General features: G+C 44.0%; 1 protein-coding gene across 4 annotated transcripts in view; it reads left to right on the top strand.

Annotated features, from left to right (window-relative positions):
• Window positions 1-23,301, top strand: part of MYH10 (myosin heavy chain 10) — an 85,852-nt gene that overhangs the window by 38,820 nt on the left and 23,731 nt on the right. The window contains exons 5-17 of one of the 4 annotated variants that reach the window (XM_088176461.1): window positions 709-811; window positions 5,590-5,619; window positions 9,176-9,268; window positions 11,307-11,370; window positions 13,070-13,168; window positions 14,055-14,198; window positions 14,511-14,606; window positions 17,964-18,082; window positions 18,537-18,689; window positions 19,059-19,232; window positions 20,482-20,655; window positions 21,386-21,500; window positions 22,560-22,622. In XM_088176461.1, coding sequence (XP_088032587.1) covers window positions 709-811; window positions 5,590-5,619; window positions 9,176-9,268; window positions 11,307-11,370; window positions 13,070-13,168; window positions 14,055-14,198; window positions 14,511-14,606; window positions 17,964-18,082; window positions 18,537-18,689; window positions 19,059-19,232; window positions 20,482-20,655; window positions 21,386-21,500; window positions 22,560-22,622 — 1,427 coding nt within the window. The remainder of the gene's footprint in view (window positions 1-708; window positions 812-5,589; window positions 5,620-9,175; window positions 9,269-11,306; window positions 11,371-13,069; window positions 13,169-14,054; window positions 14,199-14,510; window positions 14,607-17,963; window positions 18,083-18,536; window positions 18,690-19,058; window positions 19,233-20,481; window positions 20,656-21,385; window positions 21,501-22,559; window positions 22,623-23,301) is intronic. The other 3 variants (XM_088176462.1, XM_088176464.1, XM_088176465.1) reach the window with 3 other exon arrangements.

Genomic DNA, 23,301 nt, shown 5'->3' with positions numbered 1-23,301 from the left:
ATTATATATATAACAATACTATACATATATATATATAAAATATATATAACAATACTATGCATATATATACACACACTATAATATATGTATATATACACACCATATATATATACTATACTATATATAAGGCTATTTATATTTTAATATATTTATATTTTAATATATTTTAACCTAGCAAAGATTCCGAGATGAGCAGTGGAAAGAATCTCTTGTTTAAAGTGTGTTTTACTGCACTGTGTTTCTGGCTCCTTAAGGTGCTGAGTGTTTCCCTTAATTTGGTAATTCCCATAACCAAATCCTGGTATCTAAAGTATATATATTAAAATGATGCTAAGTGTAAAAGGGTATGTGTATATCTCATGATCTAAAAATAAAAATGTATCTGCACCCTGAAAAATTCTGTCTGCAGGCAGGGGACAAGTGTTTGATGTCACCTTGGGTAGCAAAGGAGTTCAGGCATAAAGCCAAAAGCTCTTAATCAAACTGATGTCACACCTTGTATCAACATCTTAAAGCTCAGGAGAGCTTTAGGATGAAGAAAGGATTTTAAACAAATACCTTGTAGTTCCCTGCAACATCCCAACATTTTGGCTTCTTGGTCTGCTGCACAGTCAGAGCCATAAATGGGATGAAGTGAGGTGCTGGAAACAAAGCATTGCTGAGTTGTTGAAGATGGATTTTGAAGGAAATGTCTGCCCTGTTTTGCAGAGGTGAATCTGGTGCTGGGAAGACTGAGAACACCAAGAAAGTGATTCAATACCTTGCTCATGTTGCTTCCTCCCATAAAGGAAGAAAGGACCATAATATTCCTGTAAGTTGGGGTATTTTCTCATTTGTTTATTGCTCTTTTTTGCAAATTATCATCTTTGCATTTCAAAGAAAATGACTTTTTAAAAATTAAACTGTAATATAATCTGTGTAATTTTGTCTCAACCGTTATTTTCTCTTTAGCAGTGGCTGAAACGAGCAGTTACATCAAAATTTCTAGTCCATGTCAGCTGTCTAATTTCTATTGTGAAGTTAAAGGCTTTATACCAACAAAAGCAAAGCTTTCTGATGCAATAAACCCCATTTTTCAAAAAGATTCAATAAACCCAGGCAATTCTAACTGTATTTAGTTCCCACTGGCTGCAGCTTTTGGTACAATATTTGTGAACAAGCTTTCTGTGCTTTCAAAAATTAACTTGTAGATGGGAAAAATCATCCAGCTTAAAAACTGCTATAACTTGCTATATCTAGAAGCCAGCTCTAATTAAAAGCTCAGATTTTATTACACTCTAAACAAGTGAGTATATACTTTTATATCAGAGAATGTTGGGGTTTTGGTAGCTTGAAAGCAATTCTGATTTACGTAGAACTTTCTTCAGATTTCCTGCCAGGCTTCAACACTTGCACTGAATTTTTAGTGATTCTTTGCTTTTAAGAAACAGGAGTGGGTTTTTGTTGGGATATTCCTTGTTATGAGCACTTGGATTTCTTTACAGTGAAGTTTTATTTGTTTTATTGATTGATTTATTTATTTTGCTCCACACACACAGTGTCTTGCTGTAACCACAAATGGCACGTGCCTGCTTTTCCAGTGTAGTAATCCTGTGTGGAAATGTCTGTGGTGGCTGGAACTTTCAAACTACATTATCTTATGGAATTCCAGAATTAGAGATTTACAGAATTACAGCAAAGACCTCTAAGATGAAGTCCAGCCTTTGGGCAATGCCCCATTCCCACTGAACCATCCCATGAAGTGTCACTTCACTCGTTTTGTGGAGCCCTCCAGGGGTGCTCCCTGGAGCAGCCTGCTCCAGTGTTGAGCCCCTCTGCCAGGGAAGAAATCTCTCCTGATACCCAACTGAACCTCCTGGCACAGCTTGAGGCCATTTCCCCCTGCAGCAGCCACAACTTCTGGCAGTTTAGTGCAGGGCACTTCATAGTGAGCCATTCCTGAATGTGCCAAGGCGCAGACTCGTGTAGGAACAGAGGTGACTTCTGACCAGGCTGTGAAGGAAAAAAAAGATGAGGATTTGAAGTGGGAGAGAAGGAAAGGTTGCAGGTAGATTTGGAGAAGTCTACTGAAGTGTATGGGGAAACTTGACTCTGCTTTAATCAAGAGCAAGTAATGTGAGCCTGTACATTGATACTTACTCAGACTGTTGCTGGTTTTTCACACAGAAAAGATGAAAATTAGAGTTTGTAGGTGTTCACTGAGCAGCCTGAGAGTGCTGCAGGCACAGGAGGTTTCTCAGGACTGCAGTGTCAGCAGTGTCAGGGCTGTGTTCATGGCTCTGCCACATGTGCTGGGAGGCTGTGACTGGGTGACACTGTCTGGGACATCATCCAGCACCAGGGATTTTCTGTGCAGGTTTTGAGTTATGCATGTTCTTGGCTTTACCACTGTGCAGCCTTGAACAAACCCAGTGTTTTTTCAGTTGCTACAGAAGCAAAATTGCCAACAGGTATTTGGAGAGAAGGGAATTGTGCAGGGTTTGCACCAAGTATTTCTAAATATACTGTTGACAACTTGGAATACCTCGGGCTGAGACACTTCTGGAAGCCTCTTGTCCAGACACCTTTCAAAATGTGCCTTTCTTCAAAGTGAGACTGCATTGCCCAAGCCCCAGAAAAGCTGAGATTTGAAAATCTCGAGGGATGGAGATGATGCAACTTCTCAGGGAGCCTGTGAAGTCATGGGAAAGAAAGGGGAAAGCTGGGATATGAACCAAAAGAACAGGGAGTGTCCTGAATAAAAGTCTTGGATTGTGCCCCTCATTCAATGCAGTACCACATTGAGCACTGGATTTGCCATCTATCCATGAAAAATGCACAGTGTTTGTCACCAAACTAATTTTGAAAATATAAACGAGTCTCCCTTGTTCTGCAACAATTAGTTTTTGTTTATATGTGGGAAACAAAGAATGTCTAACCCTCACAGGTGCCACTGGAAAGGTAGGAAGTGTCACAATGGGGGTTATAGAAGCAGCCCTAATTTGTCCTGTTTGCATATTCATTAGAAAGCTGTAGAGGGCTGGTGGTGATGCACAGTGTGTGGAACCTGTGCACAAGAAGATGCTAAACAGGCTTGTTAAATTAATCCATGACTTGCAATGTGTCTGTACCCATCCTGTTACAGATAATTATCAGTGACATGTATATTTCTGAGCCTGTTTGAATGTCTCATTGATTGTTTCTTTAAACAATTTGTATGCTAAGCCTGAGGTTAACTTTGATTTGCTGTAAAAATAAAACAAACCAAAGGAGCCCAAATCTGACAGCTCAGAGCAGCACTGATGTCACAAGGGCTCACCAGGTGCCTTCTCCAGCTGGTGGGGAAATATTTCAGCCTCTGAGGAGCTCTGCCCATCCCCTGCACAGCCTGCCATGGTTGGCATCCAGCTGTTTGTCCACGAGGCTTTTCTGTCCCAAAATCCCTCTTTCCTTAGAGCTGGCAAAGTCCTGCACAGCCCTTGGCACATCGGCCTTGGAAATGGAGTCAATAAGACAGGGGCTGGAATTTCAGCCTGCACAGATCTGATGATTCCTGGTTTTTGAGAGTTGGAATCCGTGGCCCCAGTGTCTCATTTCCTCTGTAATCCCAAGGTGTTGTCTTGGGCGCTGTGCTCGGAAGTGTGGGGAGGAGGAGGAGGAGGAGGAGGAGGCGGGAGTGTGCAAGAGAAACCTCAGTGATTGTGGGATTTGGCAGAGCCAGGTGAGCCTGCAGCAGTCCCTGGGATTGGGAACAGAGGCTGGGCTGGCCAGGGCAGAGCAGGGGAGGGGAGGGGAGGGAGAGGTGCTTGGCACTGGGTTATGATAAACAAGAGCTCCTCCAAGGCCTGAAGGTGAAAGCAAACCTTGTATGGTTTTGAGTCTCCATCAGACGAAACCTTTAAATCAAATGCAGATCACAGAATCCCAGCGTGGTTTGGGTTGGAAGGGATGCTAAAGATTATCCAGTTCCAGCTCCCCTGCCATGGCAGGGACACCTCCCACTGTCCCAGGCTGCTCCAAGCCCCAGTGTCCAACCTGGCCTTGGGCACTGCCAGGGATCCAGGGGCAGCCACAGCTGCTCTGGGCACCCTGTGCCAGGGCCTGCCCACCCTCCCAGGGAACAATTCCTGCCCAATATCCCATCCAGCCCTGCCCTGTGTCAGTCTGAAGCCATTCCCTGTGTCCTGTCCCTCCATCCCTTGTCCCCAGTCCCTCTCCAGCTCTCCTGGAGCCCCTTTAGGCTCTGGAAAGGACTTTAAGTTTTCCCCAAAGCATTCTCACCTCAAACTGCCTCTATGTGCACTAAACCCAGCTTCCATGTTGGTGCTATTTTAGACTGTAGAGCTCATTACTGCTACTTCCAGGTTAATGATTGCGTTCAGTGGCTGCATTTGCCTTGGTAGCTGAAATGCTAAATTGCTTAAATTGTTTTATTAATTTCTAAAGAAACAGAATTAGTTTTTGAAGGACAGGATCTCTGGTAGGCTCACTCAGGCTGAAGCTCCCCTAGGTTTTCCACGTGGGCTTTAACTGCCCTCATTTAAACGCACAGAAGTTAAATCTGTGCCTGATTGTGCTCAGTTCTGTTTCTAGTAGGACAAGAACGGACACCCAAGAGTGCAATTCATCTTTTCTAAATATAAACAAATGAAACTTCTCTGAATTCTGAGCTGTTCCTGTCCTTCCCCATGATTCCAGGAGGGGTAGTTCTTTTATTGGCAGGTAGAGTGGAGCTTTGAAAATTCACATTACTTACCTGACCAAGCCAAACCTGGGCCAGCTGCTTTACAGACCTCTGTCAAAATCTGCCATTCTGCACTAATAAAATAAGAGCCATAGAAAGAGGGAGTACATTTGGCTGGGTATAAAAATCTCTTGTTGTGTGTGTTTCTTCACAATATTTTGCCTCAGGCTCTCAGATATGAAGCTTAAGATTATTAAACTCACAGACTGAGCCAAGGAGGAAAGAATGGAATTGGGAATTCCTGCTGAAGCTGTGCACATTTGAATTTTGAAGGGTTTTTATTTTACTTTATTGCCTTCACGTTCCCTTTGTCCTTTTTGCTGGGAAAATTTCCAGTGTAAGGTTGTGCTGCTGCTCGTGGTGGTGCTTGAAAGAAAGAACCAGAGTTCTTGTCTTGAATGTGGGTTTGCATTTCTGAAATATTTGTAGTACAGTGCAAAACCAACCCCCCCCCCCCGACTCCTTTGTGTGGCTTCCCTGGTGTTGTTGCAGAACCTCTGTGAGTGTTGAGGACAGTGATCATCTCCTCTATCCCAGCCACCTCCCAGTGCCCAAGGCTGGGGAGAAAGGGACTTGGTGTTGGGGTTCATTTTGAAAGCAGTGCCCCAATAATGCAGCTGCTGCCCTTTCCCTGGCTGCTCCAGGGCCAGCTGTCATCCTGGGTGTAATTAGTCCTTGCATAAACACAGGCTGCAGTGTTTTACACATGCCAATAACTTCTGTTCTGTGATGAATTTGGGCAGTTTCTGTGAAACTCTCTGTGAAGTGAGTGTGTGGTTAAACGTGCTGACATGCTAATTTGGGATGTGACATGCAGCTGGAATGCCTGCTTGCTAACTTATCATTTGTTTGTTTGCAATGAACAGCCCGAATCACCCAAACCCGTGAAACACCAGGCAAGTGGTTTTTTTTAATGCTTTTAAAGTTATGTAGGAGAACTGATGTATATTCTTCTCTTTGTGCTGATAATGTGGGAAACCTTGAAGGTACACACAGCTAATAGAGGATTTTGGAAATATTTAACTGGCTTTGAGAGAGGGAAGAGTGAGCAGCTCATGAGTTTCTCAGCATTGCAAAGGATTTTAACCACTTTTAAGCCCTGAAATGAAAGCTTTGCCCTCTGCCCCAGCCACCCTCCTCCAAAATACTGTGTGTATATTGGGTAATGTGCTGCTGAGAGAATGCAGGACACTTTTTAAATATTAAACAAAGCACTAAATAAAAGATTTGATTGATGGAAGCTACAAAATTCTTTTGATTAAGTGTTTTGTCTGAATATTTTTATAGCTTTGAAAATCACCAATGAACACTTTGATCTCAAGTGTAAAAGGCTTGGCATGAGCAAAAGCCTTCTGAAATGAAGAGTGACTTTCTAGGACAAGTGGTGTGAGCAGAGTGGGATCTGCTGAGTTGATGTTTGCACATTTGAGCTCTGGCTGCTCTCACTGCTCGGGTTGGCAGACGATGCTGCCCATGCTCCCAATCCCTGGGCACAGCAGCAATTGCTCTGATCCCGCTTTCCTGGGACAGAGAAGGAATTGCAGTTCTCCAGGTGCTCACCTCAAGGAGGCTCAGGCATAAATTGAGGGCAGGACTGTGGAAAGGGATAAACAATTGCTGCCACAAGATAAATGCCCCACTCCAACCCGAGCTGGTAAGTGTTGCCTTTGTGCTGGGCATTTAAAATAAAGTGCTGCCTTTGTGCTGGGCACAAACTTTTAAATAAAAAAAAAGCTTTTCCCCAGCTCCTCAGGCTGTAACCAACCACGGAGACTGAAGCAGCTCCCCTGGGTTAGTTTAGCTGGGTGAATTCCCCCTTGCATTTCTCTGAAGCTGCTTAGTGCAGTGTAACTGTCCTGCAAAGGGAACTAGCAAAGGAATCTTCAAGTGTGAGATACTGGAAGCAAAAAGCAACCCCTGGCCAGCTGTGCTGCCTCTGGGAGTGTGTGGTACACGTGAAACCTCTGCAACCCCACTGTGTGTCTGAGCCCATGGTGTCACTTTCAGAAGCTGCAGACATTCCTAGTGTTTAACTTAATCCTCCCTCCTTGCACACATCAGGCAGTTCTAAGGGTTTTTACTGAAATATTTGTCAAGTCCAAAAATAGACGGAGTGGTGTTTGGTTTAACCCTCCTTTTGCTTAGAGCTGGAGTGCCAGGGTTGACATAAAACGTTTGTTGGTGAACATTTTAACTGTGTCCGTGGAAAATGCTAATCCCAGGCTGTTGATACTGCATAAGGCATGGAATCATTAACATCTCTGTTTGAATGTCATTTGGAACTCCAGAGTGGATCCCTGTTGTATGTGAGTAGCATGGAGCTTGCCCTGCCTGCCCCAGGCCTCCCCCAAACCCAGTGCTGCTGCTTTATCTGAAACTGAGACAATAACCTGCCCTTGTCTTCGTGGTGCCTGCATGAACTATTGCATGACCTCACTTCTCCCACAGTTCCCATACTGCTTTTTCCAAGTTCTGGGGAGGTGCCCATGCGGGAGCTGTGCCCAGGGGCCAAACTGACACTCTGGAGCTCAGAGTCTTTCACAACACTGAGCTCTTCAGGAAGAGGATTGGTTTTGGCTGAAAGCAGTCCATGGAGAGAGGAAAACTCCCAAATCAGGCGCCTTTTCCACAGTGAGGGGTGTGCTTGCCTTGGTGACAGCTGTGACAGGTCTGTGTGTGTTCCCATGGTTTTCACCCACAGCTCAGGATCCAACTGCTTCCTTCAGCTCCTCACAGGTGGTGGCAAAAACGAGCCTCCAGTCAGAGGATTTGGATAAATGTGCTCATCCACATTCTCTGCTGGTTTTTTGCAGAGGTTTGTCCCTCCTCTGCTGCCCTGCAGGGTTGCTGTGCCCAGCCCAGCCTTGCCCATGGAGCAGTCACTGTGCAGTCAGGGCATTTCTCCTCCAAAATATTCCAGAGTTGCACACGTGAGCTGTGCCACACTGCCTCCTTACTGGACACGCTGGGGTTTATCCCAGGATCAGTGAGGAGGGAATGCTCCCCTGGATCTTGGTGTGCTGGCAGAGGGCAGGGGGAGGGAAGGTGGGAGCATTCCCAATGTTTGAGGCTTTTTCGTGGGAAATTGGGAGAATATCAATTACAGACAGCACAGAGTGGGTATAACAGGCTTCCAGTTTCTCTCCAGCTGTAAGTTTTTTGTCAGTTTAAAAGTGCTTTGAAACTCACCTTGGCAGCCCTGCCATAGCACTGCTGGGTCTGCTCTGGGCAGACTCACATTTATTCCTTCTGCATTTATTCCTTCTTTACTTACCCCAGAATTCAGGGGGTGTGTAGTCCCAAAGGGAATACATTTGGAAGTAAGCCACTTCTGAGCAGATAACTTGAGGTCACATAAAAGAAGGAACAGCCATTTATTTCCAGGAGAGCTTGAATTATATTTCAATATACAAATAAAACTCTTTTAGGTGTTAAGTAATGAATTTTTAAAAAATTCCTGTCTAAGAATTGACCCCATGTGGAAGCCTTAGGAGAATTAATGCTTCCTGTTCTTTGATGCTTGGTCTGGGGCTTTTATTCATCAAGACTATAAATAATTGGAAAAAGCAGGTTCATGAGCACAAACGTCAGATTTGGAGACTACATTCCAGACGGCTTCACTTAATTTTTTTTTTCCAAAACCATCCTTCAGAGCAAGAAGACAATATATTTTCCTGTGTACATTTATGCCTCCTGGGCTCTTGGAAGCAGCACAGACTTTTTTTGTTTCCAGACCTCCTCATGGACAGCACTTGTTAAAAGCTGTTGTGCAATTTCCTTGAGATAAGAACTTCAAATTCTAAACTCTTTGGCCAGAACTTACAGAAACGTTTAACAAATGCATGAAACGTCCTGAGCAATGCTGGCTGGATTGAGCAATTTGAAAACAATGTTTGTAATTGGTGTTGCTCAGTTCTGCTGTGCTGTTCTGCCCTCTCAGGTGTGGGCAGGTCAGAGGTGATGCAATGAGATGAGTTTCAGTCTGGCTGACTGAAGGGCAGTTTCACTCATCTGAAAGTAAGTTTGAAAATAGGTATTCTGAGATAGCTGTATTGTCAACACAGGGTTGAGATCTAAAACCTTAAATCACTTAAATTGGTTTCTTCCCTTAAGCACTCAAGGTCTGTGCCTGATTTCATTAGCCCTAAATGTAAATTTTCTTTTCCATCTTTGGTGACTTTCAACATCCATCAAATCCTATCTGCTCCCTGCTCTGTTTGTGTGTCTCTGTGTGTGTTTTAATAAAGAAACCCCACCCAGAAAAACACCACCAAAAATCCAGCCACGTTCACCCCTGGATGGAGGAGACTCTGCAGATTTGGGAGTGAGGGGAAGGATGAGAATCCCCCTCTGGAGGTGAAGGGGGAGTGACTGTCAGGAGAGGAGAGCACTGGAGCCCTGCCGGGTGCTCTGTGATCAATGTGTTTGTTTTTCTGTCTCTGTGGTTTTTAGGGGGAGCTGGAGCGGCAGCTTCTTCAGGCCAACCCCATCCTGGAATCCTTTGGGAATGCCAAGACAGTGAAAAATGACAACTCCTCCCGCTTTGTGAGTACCTGCCTGTCCCTCAGAGTGTGCACCTGAGTGCTCTTTGTGGGGAAATCTTCTTTAGTGTTTCTCTAATTACTCTCACAAGGTCTCTCTGTTCTTCTCCTCCACGAGTCCAGGTGCTCCTGTAATGCCTTCTGCATTTTTGGGGTCACTGAAGACACCTCCTCACTGGCTCTTGGCAGTGATTTTATTGTAAAATCATGATTTTATTGTAACTCCAGCCATCCCTGAGCTGACAGCAGTTCATAATCTAACAAATATAAGTGTGCTGGGGAGCTGAGCTGGGGCTTGTGTGCACAGATCCTGCTGGATTGCTGAGAAATGGGAAGGACTGTGGCATCCCCATGGGATTGGCAGAGCCTGCAGCCCTCTTGTCCATAGCTGTGACTTTATCCATTGATTGGATTGGAGAGAACATCCTGGATTTCTACAAAAATGCAAAACTTGCATATAAAACCCCATCTAAATGTACTGATTTACTGCAGGAAAGTCAAGAAGCCACAGTGTGACTTAGCCCAGGTGTCAGGCACTGCTGTAGCTGCTCCATGTTTTTGTTGGGTCCCTGCCTGCTGTTCACAGTGTTTTGGTGGCTGATAACCACTTTCTGATGGGTTCCATTGTTTTAAAAATCGTGGTGGAACTCAGGATGAATAAATAGCTTTTTACCACTTCTTAGAACTTCCTTTCCTTTGAAGGAAAAAAAAAAGCCATCTCTTATTTCAGGGGGAAGATGTTTTTAGTACAACTTCAAAAGTGTACAGGAGATATTAAATCTTTTTGCTTGCGAGAACAGCACTAAAATTTACAGAACAAATGAAAGATTTCTTGTCTGCCTTTGACATTTCAACAGTTGCTTGGATTTATAATGCATGAACTCAACTCCATGATAAGAACTCTGGAAAACTGGATGACTAAATCCATCAGCCCTTTCAGCTGAGAAGGGAGAGCACGGCTTTGTGGAAATTCAGCTTTTTAAATTTTACAACCCTGTTATTTCTAATGTTGCCTGATGCTTATAGAAGCTGGGTACAGGATTTATAACATCAGCAGGTTTCACTGCACAATGATTCTACTTTGTTACCTGTCTTGAATCCATCAGAGACTGTACTAATTTAATGAGAATACTTTTTTCCCTAAAAGATGTTAGCATCTGGTTTGTGTTATTTTGAGCTCTGCATTGCCATCATGAACATAATCACTTTGATGGCTCCAGCTCTGTTTTCATAAAGGAGCAAGTATAATTCATTCCAGATGGTCTCATCTCATGCAGAAAAAAAAATCATCTTTAACAGCCATTTTAAAACCTGACTTTAAAAAATCTCTCTCCTCCCACGAAGTGAGAGGTGGTGATGTTCAGCCATGCAGGCTTGACAGCCTTCCCCTGCTCCTGATAACCCAGGGAGGACTCAGAGAAGCCCAGTGGCCAATGGATTTTATTTTTTCCCCTTTTTATCTGCTACCAAAGGCAGTTCTCTTGTGTTCCAGGGAATAAATCTCTGGTTTGCACTGGATAGGAGAGTGGCCTTGCTGGATTTATGTGGCAGCACTGAATGCTTCCCTCTGATGTGGTTTTTCCAAAGCCCTGGACTCAGTGCTGTGATGGTGTCAACAGGATTCAGCCCTTAGATGAGCTGAAGAGAGGCCATGGAGACATTTTCCTTTTGGGAAAGGAAGGAGAAACCTTTTGTGCCAGGCAGCACCTGAGGTTTAGGAGTTGAAGCCCCTTCAAGCACCAGAAAGTGCTGTAGGAATGTGCACACCTGGAATCTCAGCATTGCTTCCCACCTCAGCCAGGGTGTTTGCTCAGGGAAAAGTGAGGGAAATAAATCTGGATTCCAAATAAATGTGCACTGAGAGTTCCTCAGTGTGTTTGTGTGCAGCGTGCTCCATTGGAATGGTGGCTGAGCCCATAGAAGGGGAAAGGTTTCCCTTGAACTTGGGAAATCCTTGATGCATGAATTCATTTGGATTATGTTTGGTATAGACAGCATTGTCTTACTTTAAAAAAAAAAATGAAAAAATCTTTTCTTTGCAGGGCAAATTCATCAGGATTAACTTCGATGTCACTGGTTACATTGTTGGGGCCAACATTGAGACCTGTATCCTTTTTCCTGCCACATCCTTGCAAAATGCAGCTTCCCTGCTTTGTTTTGCTTTTAACCCTAGAATTCATTGGAATGCAGTGAAAGGTTGCCACACTTGGACATTCCTTTGACAGCATCCATCTCTTCCTTTGTTTCAAAATAACTGATCAAATATCACAGATTCAGCAGCTTCCTCGAGCTTGGAAATCCTAAACTCCCAAATTCCACACTCTGAAACCTGCAGGGTTTTCAGGCTGGCTTTAAACCCAGGGTGTGTTTAAAAGGGAAACCTTGTAAAATGTGCTTGTTCTGGGAGCATTTCTGAAAATGCCCCAACGCCTTCCTAAGGAGGAGCTGAGCTGGGAGCAGCCCCTGCCTGGAGGGAGGGGGATGCTCCTGCCCCAGGGACTGAGCTGGGCCCCCTCAGCTCCTCTGGGTACCCAGGAAGGTTCAATAACAGCAGACCTTCTATTATACTTTATTAATTATAATTAATACCAAAGCGAATTCAGTTTGAGCTCTAAGATTAACTTTTATTTATGAGTGTAAAACCAAGTAAAAATACTGGCACTGAAAGCCCTTCCCCGAAGTTGTTTTTTATGTGCTAAAAATGTATTGTGTAATTTTGAATTTTCTGGGAGAATAGCAGTGGAGTGGTCATAAAGTGATGAAGTTGGAAGTCTTGGTAAAGAACATTAAGTGAACATTGATCATAAACAATTCTGTAGTTAAGTTTCCATTTGGTTGCTATGTTTTGAAACTGCTTGATCTAAAGTGCATTTAATGTTTGGAATTGTCAGAAAATGTGATTTTCCAATAAGGCTGGGAAAGATCTATAGTTATTCAAAATATGCTGCAATGATAAGTGTTTTTTTCATTCACCACAGCACAGGAATGAAGGCAGCTTTTAGGAAAGTCCAGGTGAATTGTTTTGCCCAGAGCTTTGTGAAAACAGGATTTAACTTTTGGGGAATTTCTTCTTCACCAGAACTCATCCCTGCCACTGTCATTTCAAATCCCTGTCCTACATTTGTTTTACAACATGGAATACCAAGAAATAAAAAAGTTTAATAACATTACAGCTCATGGCAGCTAATCAGGCACTACCTGGTGCAGAAATTGAATTTGGGAGCTGTTTAAAGGCAGTGTGGATTGTTATGGAAAAATGCAATGCTTGGAAGGAATGATAAATGCACCTTGGATGATAAAGGACTTCTGAATTCAGCAGCTGCTGCGTTTTTGGGATTAAGAGTTCAGCTATGACCTCAATAGAAGTGATGGAGAAGGATGGGAGCTCCTCCTCACCCAAACTGCAGCAGACAGGGCTGGCTGCAGGGAGCAGGGAATGCAGGAAATGCAGGGAGAAACAGCCAAGGGATGGCAATGTTGAAATGTCAAGAGCTTGCTGAGATGAAAAGTGGGTTTCTACCAGCTGGAAATCTCTTTCTTGGTCACTAAAAGTTCATGTTGGACCTAGTCCAGTCCCAGAATCCCAGAAGGGTTGGGTTGGAAGGGACTTTAAAGCCCATCCTGCCATGGCAGGGACACCTTCCACAGCCCCAGCTGCTCCAAATCCTGTCCAGCCTGGCCTTGGACACTGCCACAGCTGGCCTGGGCATCACTCCTGAAATTCTCTTTGGTGTCAGGCTGATCCCATAGCCTGCTTTGGAGCTCTTGTTTGCTGTGTAGGTGACCTTGACTGCAGTGTTCCCAGACTTGCTGGAGAAGTCTCGGGCTGTCCGTCAGGCCAAGGACGAGCGGACGTTCCACATCTTCTATCAGCTCCTGGCTGGGGCAGGGGAGCACCTCAAGTGTAAGCTGGGAAAAGCCCTTTGAAAGCTCTTGGCTGCTGTGTGTGTTGTTTCATTGGGACAGGGTTTGAATTATTCTGTGGTTGTAATGGTGAGTTGTAAAAGAAGGAGAGGCCAGGTAGCTTTGCTCTGAGATAACTGCTGTGTTTTATCAGAGGTGCTGGGGAGCCTCTCTGGCATTTGAAGCCAATGTCCCCTCCATTCCACAGCCCAGTTTGGGCAGGCTCTGGCTGAGAATCCTGGATTGGAGCTGCAAAGTTCCCAATTAAAAACAGCCAGCCCTGGCCAGCAGAGGCAGCCCCATCTCCTCCAGCCTACAGAGAAATTTAACCCAAACTTAATGAAACCCTGGGGCTTTCTTCAAGCCATTGCAGTTCTGGGGTGGTTATCTCAACTCTGTTTGGGCTTTTTTCCCCTCCTTGGGAATTTCTGGTAGGTTGTGATAAGTGAAGGTAATAAAGATACAGACTTCAGAGAACTGATCCACTCCTCCTGTATGAGATAAGCTGGTGCTCAGCATCTTTGATGTGATCATCAATTCCCAACTCCATTTCTGCCTGGGTCTGTTACCTTTCAGTAGAGATTTTCCTTTTAGGATATTCCAGATGAGGATTTGAGATGATGCTAGATCTGGGTAATGTTCTGTGGGCTGGTTTAATGCATTCAAGAGCTCATGGAGGTTGCTGCAGAGAGAGAGTCTGAGTCTGGCTTCAGCTTGGGAGGTGCACTTGTATTTTTAGGGTTTCAGAAGCTGCTGTCCTGGCTTGTAGCCATATCTGAGGAACTGATTTCCTAAAGCAGAGCTGGGGAATTGAGTGAGAACAGAGCTTGGGTGGGTGTGAACAGCATTTCTGATTTTTCTGTCTCTTCCTCTTGCCCCCAACACAGCTGACCTGCTGCTTGAAGGATTTAACAATTACAGATTTTTATCTAATGGCTACATCCCCATCCCTGGGCAACAAGACAAGGATAACTTCCAGGAGACAATGGAAGCCATGCATATCATGGGCTTTTCACATGATGAGATCTTGTGTAAGTTATGGAGGCTCTGGAATTTTCAGAGTGTCCTTTTCTCTGTTACACACACACACACACACACACACACACTCTGCTAATTTAATGTCACCAAATTTAATGTTGCTTCAGTGTCTTTGACAGCCTGAAGAAAATGTTTGCTTAACTCCAGCTGGAGTTGAATTCAAGCCATTTGCCCAAAAATTGTATTTCCTCCCTGAACTTCTCCTTGGAATCTGGAAGGAAAGTGACACAAGAAACAGAAGGAAAATTTGTTCAGCTGAACCCTCTGCCATGAAACTGATGCACGTGTATCTCTTGTTCTCACAGCAATGCTGAAAGTGGTGTCCTCAGTGCTGCAGTTTGGAAACATTTCCTTTAAGAAGGAGAGGAACACAGACCAGGCCTCCATGCCAGAGAACACTGGTGAGCTGCCCACGTCTGGAGGGTGTCCCTTGACCTGTCTGACAGAGCAGGGCTGAGCATCCCTGGGAGTGCTCTGGGCCAAAATGAGGCCAGGCCTGGGCTGATGGTACCAACAGGCAATTCCTGAACCTCTCCCATTCCATCTCCTCCTGCAGACAAATGCAAATGTCCATCAGGGCAATTTATGCTGTTTGCATTGCTGCTAAGCTTTGAACAAGTATTTTGGTTGTAATCTTGTTTATTGCTCTCTCCAAAGACTTAAGCCCTAGGAAGAAGTTCATGCTTAAATCAGTTTGTTTTCTTTGGTTGCTGAGAGCAGTTTTGTTGCCAATGATAAGAGCCCTGGAGCCAAGCACAACTTCCATGGTGCAGTGGCTGAAGACAGGAATGCTGCATTTAGAACAGGCTGATTTTTGGAGTGTCCTGCCAGTGTGGCTGACACTGAATTTATCAGTGCCTGCAATGCAATCAGCATTTTGAAGGATCTATTTCTTCCCCCACCCAAAAAGAAAAAAGCTGCTGAAGCACATTTGAGGTTTTATTTAAGGATCTAGTGCCAGCCTTTGAAATGTTTTCATGGAAAGACAGTTTGGAGAAGTGACATCAGTGGGAACCACCATTCCCAGGAGCTGCTGCTCATGGACAGCTCAGGTTCTTGTCTGGGTCTCATTCTGTAACTGTCCCAAATTGCTGAGCTCGTGGGTCACTTGCAGTGCCCAAAATTGTCTTTTCTGAGGGCACTGGCTGCTGCCCAGCTGGGGGTTAAAGCTCAGTAGTTACTGACCTGGCTTTTGGCATTTATTGTGTTGCAGTGAGGAGAAAAGGTGGCTGAGGGGTTAATGCTTTTGGGCTTTTCCTGCTGGTTTAGAGAGCTCACCTGATGATTGTCCATGTGGAAAGACAGAGATGCTTTTTGACTATCTTGACTTATTTGCATTACCATTGTTTTTTAGATATCAATTCTGAATTACAACACTGGTTATAAATATATTGATACTCTTGGGTATTTACAGTACTGGATACAAAATTCTGGCTTCTAAAGCCAAAAGGATGAAAAGCTCAGCTAAAGCATATTTTTGTCCTCTTGTATATAAAAATTTAGTGATGTGGTCTGTGTGATTGCATCTTTCTGAAGAATTGAGTGTAACTGACCTCTCTTTTCTTGTCACATCTCATTGTGAGGGATTTCCCTGCATCCTCTGGAGAAATCATTGTGTCCTGATTGGGACTCTTCTTGTTTAGAGCCTGGGTGTGATACAGGTCAGGTATTGTCTCTGTGGATGGGAAGGAGTTTGTGTGGGCAGTGCAGATGGGAACCAATTCAAAGAACATGGGAAGCAAATTCTCCCCTATAGATGGTAAATGTAGATAAACAAATCCGGGGTTCAAGTGCAGATATCAGAGAAGCCACAGAGCCTTTGTGGGTTAGGAGGATGGAGATCTGTACTTGGAGAATCATTTCATGCTCACCAGATTGGGAGGGAACCTTTCCTGAGAGGGCAGAAGTTCAAAGCAATCTCATAAAGTTCATGTTCATCTCTGATAGGAGCTCCTCAGTATCTTGGCTTTATAATTCATTCAGAGTTTTCTGTCCAAACCCCAGCAGTAACAAAACATGAGTCAGGGCAGTCAGGCCTTTCTCCAGTCACACCTTTGGAATGGCCCTTTCTCCTCACAGACAAACAGGGGGGTGTCCCTGCCTGTGGCAGGGGCTGGAACTGGTCATATTGAAGGTCCCTTCCACCACAGACCATCCTGTGATCTTCAGATGAATGATGCTTTTTTTAAAGTGCAAGATGAAGCCAGCTGAGATAGTGTGACCCAGTCCTGCCCTTGGATGTGATAGTTTGGACAGTTTGGAATTGGGATCATTTTGTTGAGAGGAAGCTCAGAAGTGCTGGCTGCAGCCTCCTGCAATGTCTCAGCAGATGTGGTGCTTAGGATTACACCTGCTGGGCTTTATTGGTGTTATTCTCACTGAACTGCAGTCTGTGACTGACTGGACAATGAATTCCCTGTACCTGGTTTATGCAAGGAGCTGAGGGTGGCATTGGGGGTTCTCTGGGAGAGGGGGGACCCTCCTTCCTTACACTGGAATATCCTTTACAGTTCCAGTGTGTCACTGCACCAAGCTCGTGGCTACTTCATATTTTCAAGTTCTTGTTTTATTTGTTTTAGAGATCCTGATAGCACTTTCCACTTGGCTCCTGAGGTTGTGAGTTTTATCTGATGTGCTGGTGCATATTTTTATACTCAGAGCCCAGAATTGCTCCTGTTTGTAGCTCAAGGGAAGGAGTTTGTGACACTCCCCTGATTTCACTGGTTGTGTGTCAGGTCATGAACCCTTCCAGTGAACATATGGCCAGGCAGAGAATCTCAACATTAAAGAGCAATAATAGCTTTTCTAATACTAAAGAAAAAATAATGCAGCAGAAACTCTCATATATTTAGTATGAAAATCTGTTTTGCAATGCTGATTTGAAAAAACAGCTTTTTATTTTCATTTTGACAGTAAAAGAAGCTATCAGATGATAAAGATAAGGAGCCAAGTACTTACTGGGTGGTGTGGAGAGCTTCCTGCTAAAGGGCAACACTTCCCTGGACCTAAAAATACCTTCAGTGTCACTGTCATTTTTAGAAGTGTGGAATCACAACCACCCAACCTCCTGGGCCACGTGTTTAGGGACAGGGATTGATGCAACAGGAGTCTGTAGGGCTGCTGTGGGTAATGCAGTATTTAAATAATGAAATGACATCAGGAATGTTCTGCTGATGCCTGTGGTGTTATTCTGTGTCAAATACTTGCAATCCCAGACTGGTTTGGGTTGGGAGGGACCTTAAAGATTGTCCCATTCCAACCCCTTGCCGTGGCAGGGACACCTTCCACTGTCACAGTGCTCCAAGCCTTGTTCAGCCTGGCCTTGGGCACTGCCAGGGGTGCCAGGGGTTCCTCAGCTCCCTGGGCAATGTGACATCCCTGGTTTGTGCTGGCACAGAATTGAACCAGTTTTTAACCACCTTTAGGATGATGGATTTGATGTGTGATGTCCCCATACTGTTCTCTTCCCCTGGGGATAAGAAAAGTAAAAAGTAACTTTTTAAAAAGTAACCTTTAACCCTTTTAAAGTACCTCAATGAGCACTTGAGCATGAATGAGCTGCCCCCTCCTGAAATCCAGCGTTTCCCTGCTCCCCAAGGACATCGAGCTGTGTCCCTCTGGAGAGATCTGCCAGCCCTGGGGACAGAGCCCTGAGGCTGGGCACTGGCTCCTGAGATGGCAGCTCCAGTGAGGAGCTGCTCCCCGGTCCGGGCAGGGGCTCAGTGTCCCTTTGTCCCTTTGCCCCTTTGTCCCTGCAGTCGCACAGAAGCTCTGCCACCTGCTGGGAATGAACGTCATGGAGTTCACCCGCGCCATCCTCACCCCCCGCATCAAAGTGGGCAGGGACTACGTGCAGAAAGCCCAGACCAAAGAACAGGTGAGCTGTAAAAGGTGCTTTAAAGTCCGAGTGAAGCTTCCCCATCCTCATCCCCATCCTCATCCTCGTCAGCTCCTAACGAAGGAAATTGGCTCTGAGTGTTTGCTGCTCTGTTTAAGCTTTACTGTCTTTATGAAATGTTCTTATATGGTAAAAATCATTTGTAGAATAGAAGAAACCTTTCCCTTTCCTTGACTTTCTCCTGGTTTCATCCTTTCATGTTGTGACATTATCAAATACTTGGAGACCTTTTGTTTTGATGAAACAGTTTAGAAAGAAATTTTTCTTAACGTTGCTCAAACTCCAGACTGTTCCTACTGCTTGTTTTCATTCCTCCACTGGTATTAACTCCATCCAACTTCTTCTTCTACTGAGTTATTTGTGTTACCATCCATGTCTGTGTCCTTTTGATGGCTTTTCCAGGGTAAATAAACGTTCCTGTTTGGATTTGCAGGCGGACTTTGCAGTGGAAGCTCTGGCAAAGGCCACCTACGAGCGCCTCTTCCGCTGGCTCGTTCACCGCATCAACAAAGCCTTGGACAGGACCAAACGTCAGGGAGCCTCTTTCATTGGAATCCTGGATATTGCTGGCTTTGAGATCTTCGAGGTACTTGGAAATATCCCTGCTCAGCTTTTCCCTGTGTCTGTGGGATCAGGACACACTGCAGAGGCACTGAAAGCAGCGTGCTCTGAGGTTACACAAGGGGTTTGCTTGGGGTGTACAAAGGCTTTGACAGCCCAAAATTACAGTGCCAAAAGTCATAATTTAATCTTTAATCCTTCTTTTATGTGTGGTAGTTGTACCTACTATTATTTGTGTAATGAAGATTTGTAGACTCGCTTTCCAGTTTTCTTTATATTGCATTCGAACTTTGCAAAGTTTTGGAGAATTTCCTTATAAAGTCAAATTTTTGACTCCCAGATCTGTGATATCTTGTCACTGACTCATTCTTGAACACTGATGTTATTCTTGTAGCTGAACTCCTTCGAGCAGCTCTGCATTAACTACACCAATGAGAAGCTGCAGCAATTATTCAACCACACCATGTTTATCCTGGAGCAAGAGGAATATCAGCGGGAGGGGATCGAGTGGAACTTCATTGATTTTGGCCTGGATCTGCAGCCTTGCATTGACTTAATTGAAAGGCCTGTAAGTTTGCACATGAATAATGCTCTGAGGAGGAGAGCTTGGAGTGCTGACTGTGTCTTTTGCTGCCTGCAAATGAGACATTTCTTGTGGAGCTGTCATTAAAAGGGAATTAACTGGAATGCTGAAGTTCCAATCTAAAATACTGTGTGTTGTTAATAAAAGGATTTATCCAGAGGGGATTTTTCCCTTATGTCAGTGTAAAACACTGAGCTCAAGATATGAGCTGCTATTTTTATACCTTTTTCCCTGGTACTAATGAAGTCATTAATCCTGTCAGTGTCATTAAACTGTGCCATTGTGGTGTAGGAGCTTTGGGATTCAGGTAGAAAGTTTTTCCAAGACTTGTGGCAGACTTCCTTCATTGGAAATCAGGAGCAAAATTCCTGAAACTTGATGTAGAGTAGAGTTTTCCCTCAGAAGATTGCTTTGCAAATTGAAAAAGTGGTTTTAGTCACTGTGGTTTTTAACATCCTCCTCTGGCTGCTCAATTTATGGAAGCTGAAGAAGCCGTTAAAGAGCAGGAGGAGCAGATGGGGAGAACAGAGACTCCTGAAAGTTTGTTCTTTCCATCTCAGCACCTGTGACCATTTAAATGAAACCTGGGCCTTTGCAGTTACTGCTCCCTGCCTTCCTCTGTGGTCCTGGGGTGCAGGTGAGCTCCCAGTGCTGCTGTGCATCCTGACCAGCAGAAAAGCTGCATTCCTGTTTTCCCTTGGGAAAAGGGAAATCTTCTTTCAGTTATCAAAGGTCTGCACTTTGTGTGTGGAGCTTAGAAAGTTCTGCCCCTTAGAAGGTAAAATCTCCTCCAAAAAGCCTCAGGGGGCAGGTGTGGCTGCCCTCAGGTGAATATCATAAAATATCTCAAGTTATTTATTAATTTAAAAGCAAACCTCAGTACCCTCAGAGTTGTTCTGTAAGTGTGATGCCCAGTACATCAAAACATCTCTCACCAAATGTGTGAACTTTGCATTCCCTCAGCACTTTTGAAATATAAACCCTTACAAAGCAAGGCTCTGGTCAGTCCTGGACCAGCTCAGTGGTGTCTCCATAAACTGGAATGAGTTTGTTTGAACCAGGCAGAACATCCTTCTTGACCTGGACTCCCCCACAGCTTGTTTTAACTGAAATTAGGCTTGAATCATTTTGGACTACCCTTACTGTGATGTTCAGTGCTGTATTGGAAATATTAAACTTTAAAAAAAAAATATATATGTATAAAACATGAACACATTATCAAACTGCATTTCAGGCAAATCCTCCTGGTGTGTTGGCACTGCTGGATGAAGAATGCTGGTTCCCTAAAGCTACTGACAAGACATTTGTGGAAAAATTGGTCCAAGAGCAAGGAACTCATTCCAAGTTCCAAAAGCCAAGACAACTGAAGGACAAAGCAGACTTCTGCATTATTCACTATGCAGGGAAGGTAAGGGCACAACATTAAATTCTTGTTTGGAAAGGTTGGTTGGGGAAAGTACTCTGCTTTCCTTCCCAAGCCTGGATGAAAAAATAGACAACTTTTACCTTGGTTGAAGCGGAACTCAGTCCACAGAGATTTTGTTGGACTTAGGGAATTTTAGGGCTCCCTGGATTGGGATGAAACCCAGGTTGGTATCAATGATTTTTTTATCTACTGAGCTGGGGTTTATTTGGAAACCACAGGTTTGGCTCTCTGAAGATAAGAACTTTGTTTTCTGTATAGAAGCAAGTGTTTAAATGTAAATACTGTAGAGAAATTCTTAAAAATCATGCTGCAACACATCCTTAATTGACTCTCCAATAATTAAGATAAAGTAATTGGTAATCTATCCTAGAGCTGGTTTTACATCTTCACAGTGAAACCTTACTTTGACAATAAACTGGGCAGCAAATAAACACCCAGCTGTCAGTAAGAAAGAAGTCAGATTGCTGAATTTTAAAGAAATTAAATTATTTTTTCAAAAGCATAACAGACTTGTGGTACTTTGAGCTGTTCTAAGGAGGCTCAGCAAGCAAATGTGAACACCCAGGGTTGGACTCTGAGCTTGGAGGTCTTGTCCAGTCTTTGTGATTCTGAGCATTGCCAGTGAGAGGAGAGCACCACTGGTGTTTGATGCTGCTGAATAGAAACCCAGAGCTGCTTTTCCTCTGAGCCTGTGCCTGTGGCTGCTCTGCAGGTGGACTACAAGGCAGATGAGTGGCTGATGAAGAACATGGACCCCCTGAACGACAACGTGGCCACACTCCTGCACCAGTCCTCAGACAAATTCGTGGCTGAGCTTTGGAAGGATGGTAAGAGAGCTCTGAGCACGGATTGTTGGTGCTTTCACCTTGCTGGATGACTTGTTTGGTGTTTTCTTTATGCCTGTTCCTTCCTCACCCTCCACTTCTCCATTGTAAATATCTACAGCATTTTCTCTCTTATTTAGTGCCCAAAGTACACCAAGGAAGCTGAGTTGCACCTCTAGTCCCTTGCACATGTTCCATTTCTGAGTAGCTGCTTCTCATGTTCATTACTGGAACTGATATTCACTTATTACTGGTTTCTCTGTGTCCAATTCCTTGTGGAATCTTGTCCAAAACTCTTGTTTGGGACTTGCTGCAGTGGAGTCCTGAGTGTGAGCAGCTGTAGTGGTTCTTGCTGTTGGTAAATTTGTAAACATTGTCTCTTGTGAGCATCAGCACAGTTATTTCCTGTGCTGTGGTGGGTGGTACTCTGGAAATCCACATCTCCTAAAATGAATTGCATTAACAGTATTAGCAGTGCTGAGATATTGCACATTAAAATCAAATCCTGTTTTAACTGTACACTGCTGCTCAGCCAGGTTACCTGCCCATCACCTGAAAGAATTTATCAGTACTTCTACAAAATGACTCCAAAAAGCAGAAATAGCCACATAAATACTTAGCAGTGATTTTCTACTTTGCTTTTTAACATCACAGTCTACTGATGAGAGTATATTTACATGTCACAGGATATAAACCCTGTAGTTTGTTACTTGAGGAGGAAATGAAGCTTGTGATTTAGGTGCTGCAGGAGGTTAATGCTGAGTTTCCCTTTTTGGGCAGCCACAGAGAGCAGCTTTAATGAATCTATGAAGAGCTTTTTGGTTGGGGATCTGCTCCTTTCCCTTGCAGGACACACACAGAGCAATTAATTGTGTTTTGGTCCAAATCCTCAACCCCTGTTCCCACAGACCATTGAAATGTGCATGGAATATGTTGTGGCCTAACTGTTTTTGTAGCACAGTGAAGTGTGTTTGCAACTGATGAACCTGTTGTTTTTACTAACTCAAGTGTCTTGTGTATCTGCTCTTCTGTCTTTCTGTTTCTGCTGTTTCTCTGCCTTAGAGATTCAGAATATTCAGAGAGCCTGTTTCTATGACAATATTTCTGGTCTTCATGAGCCACCAGGTGAATGGATATAAACACTAGGCCTCCTAAAGGCAGGGCTGTTGTACCTCCAGGAGAACCATTTTTGCTCGTAGGCTTGCATGAACTTCTCATTTCATGCTGAATTTAGGTAAAACCCCCCCAGCCCCCGTGGGCCCCCAGTGCATTCCTGTCCAGCTGCTGCTGCACACACACAAAGCATCTCCAGTTATGCATTGCAGATGAAAAGGTTTGTTGCTTCCTGGTTCCATGAGGAGATGTAGAATTGCCTCTAAGTGACAATTCTTGTAGCACCAAGCATTTGAGAGAATGCAAAAGCTTTGTAACACTATCAAGCTTCTTTCTGCAGTCCAACATTGACAAAACTCTGGGATGTTTTAGGACGTGGCTGTGTCCTTTTGGGAGGAGAGCTTGAGAATGTTTTGAAGTGTCAGCATAGTGCTGCAGTTTTAGTGAGGGTAGAAAGTAAAATAAATTTCTTCCAGCCTTGTTGGAATTGTTTTTTTAATTTATAAACCTCTTAATTTTAATATTTGTAGAAGCTGCAGATGTTTTTTGGGTATTGAGAAATCAAGAAATGCACTTGGAATGTCTTCGAAGCCACTTTAGTTATTTAATTCAACTTCCTCATCCTTCTTGCATTCTTCTCCCTAAGTTTAGAAACATGGATGTGAAGGTTGTGCCTTCAGATTTTGGGTTT

The sequence above is a fragment of the Sturnus vulgaris genome, chromosome 20 (genome assembly GCF_052056855.1).
Source record: "Sturnus vulgaris isolate bStuVul1 chromosome 20, bStuVul1.hap1, whole genome shotgun sequence".
In the NCBI taxonomy this organism is placed as follows: Eukaryota; Metazoa; Chordata; class Aves; order Passeriformes; family Sturnidae; genus Sturnus; species Sturnus vulgaris.
The sequence above is the reverse complement of the archived record's forward strand: the minus strand, read 5'-3'. Positions and strand labels throughout refer to the sequence as shown.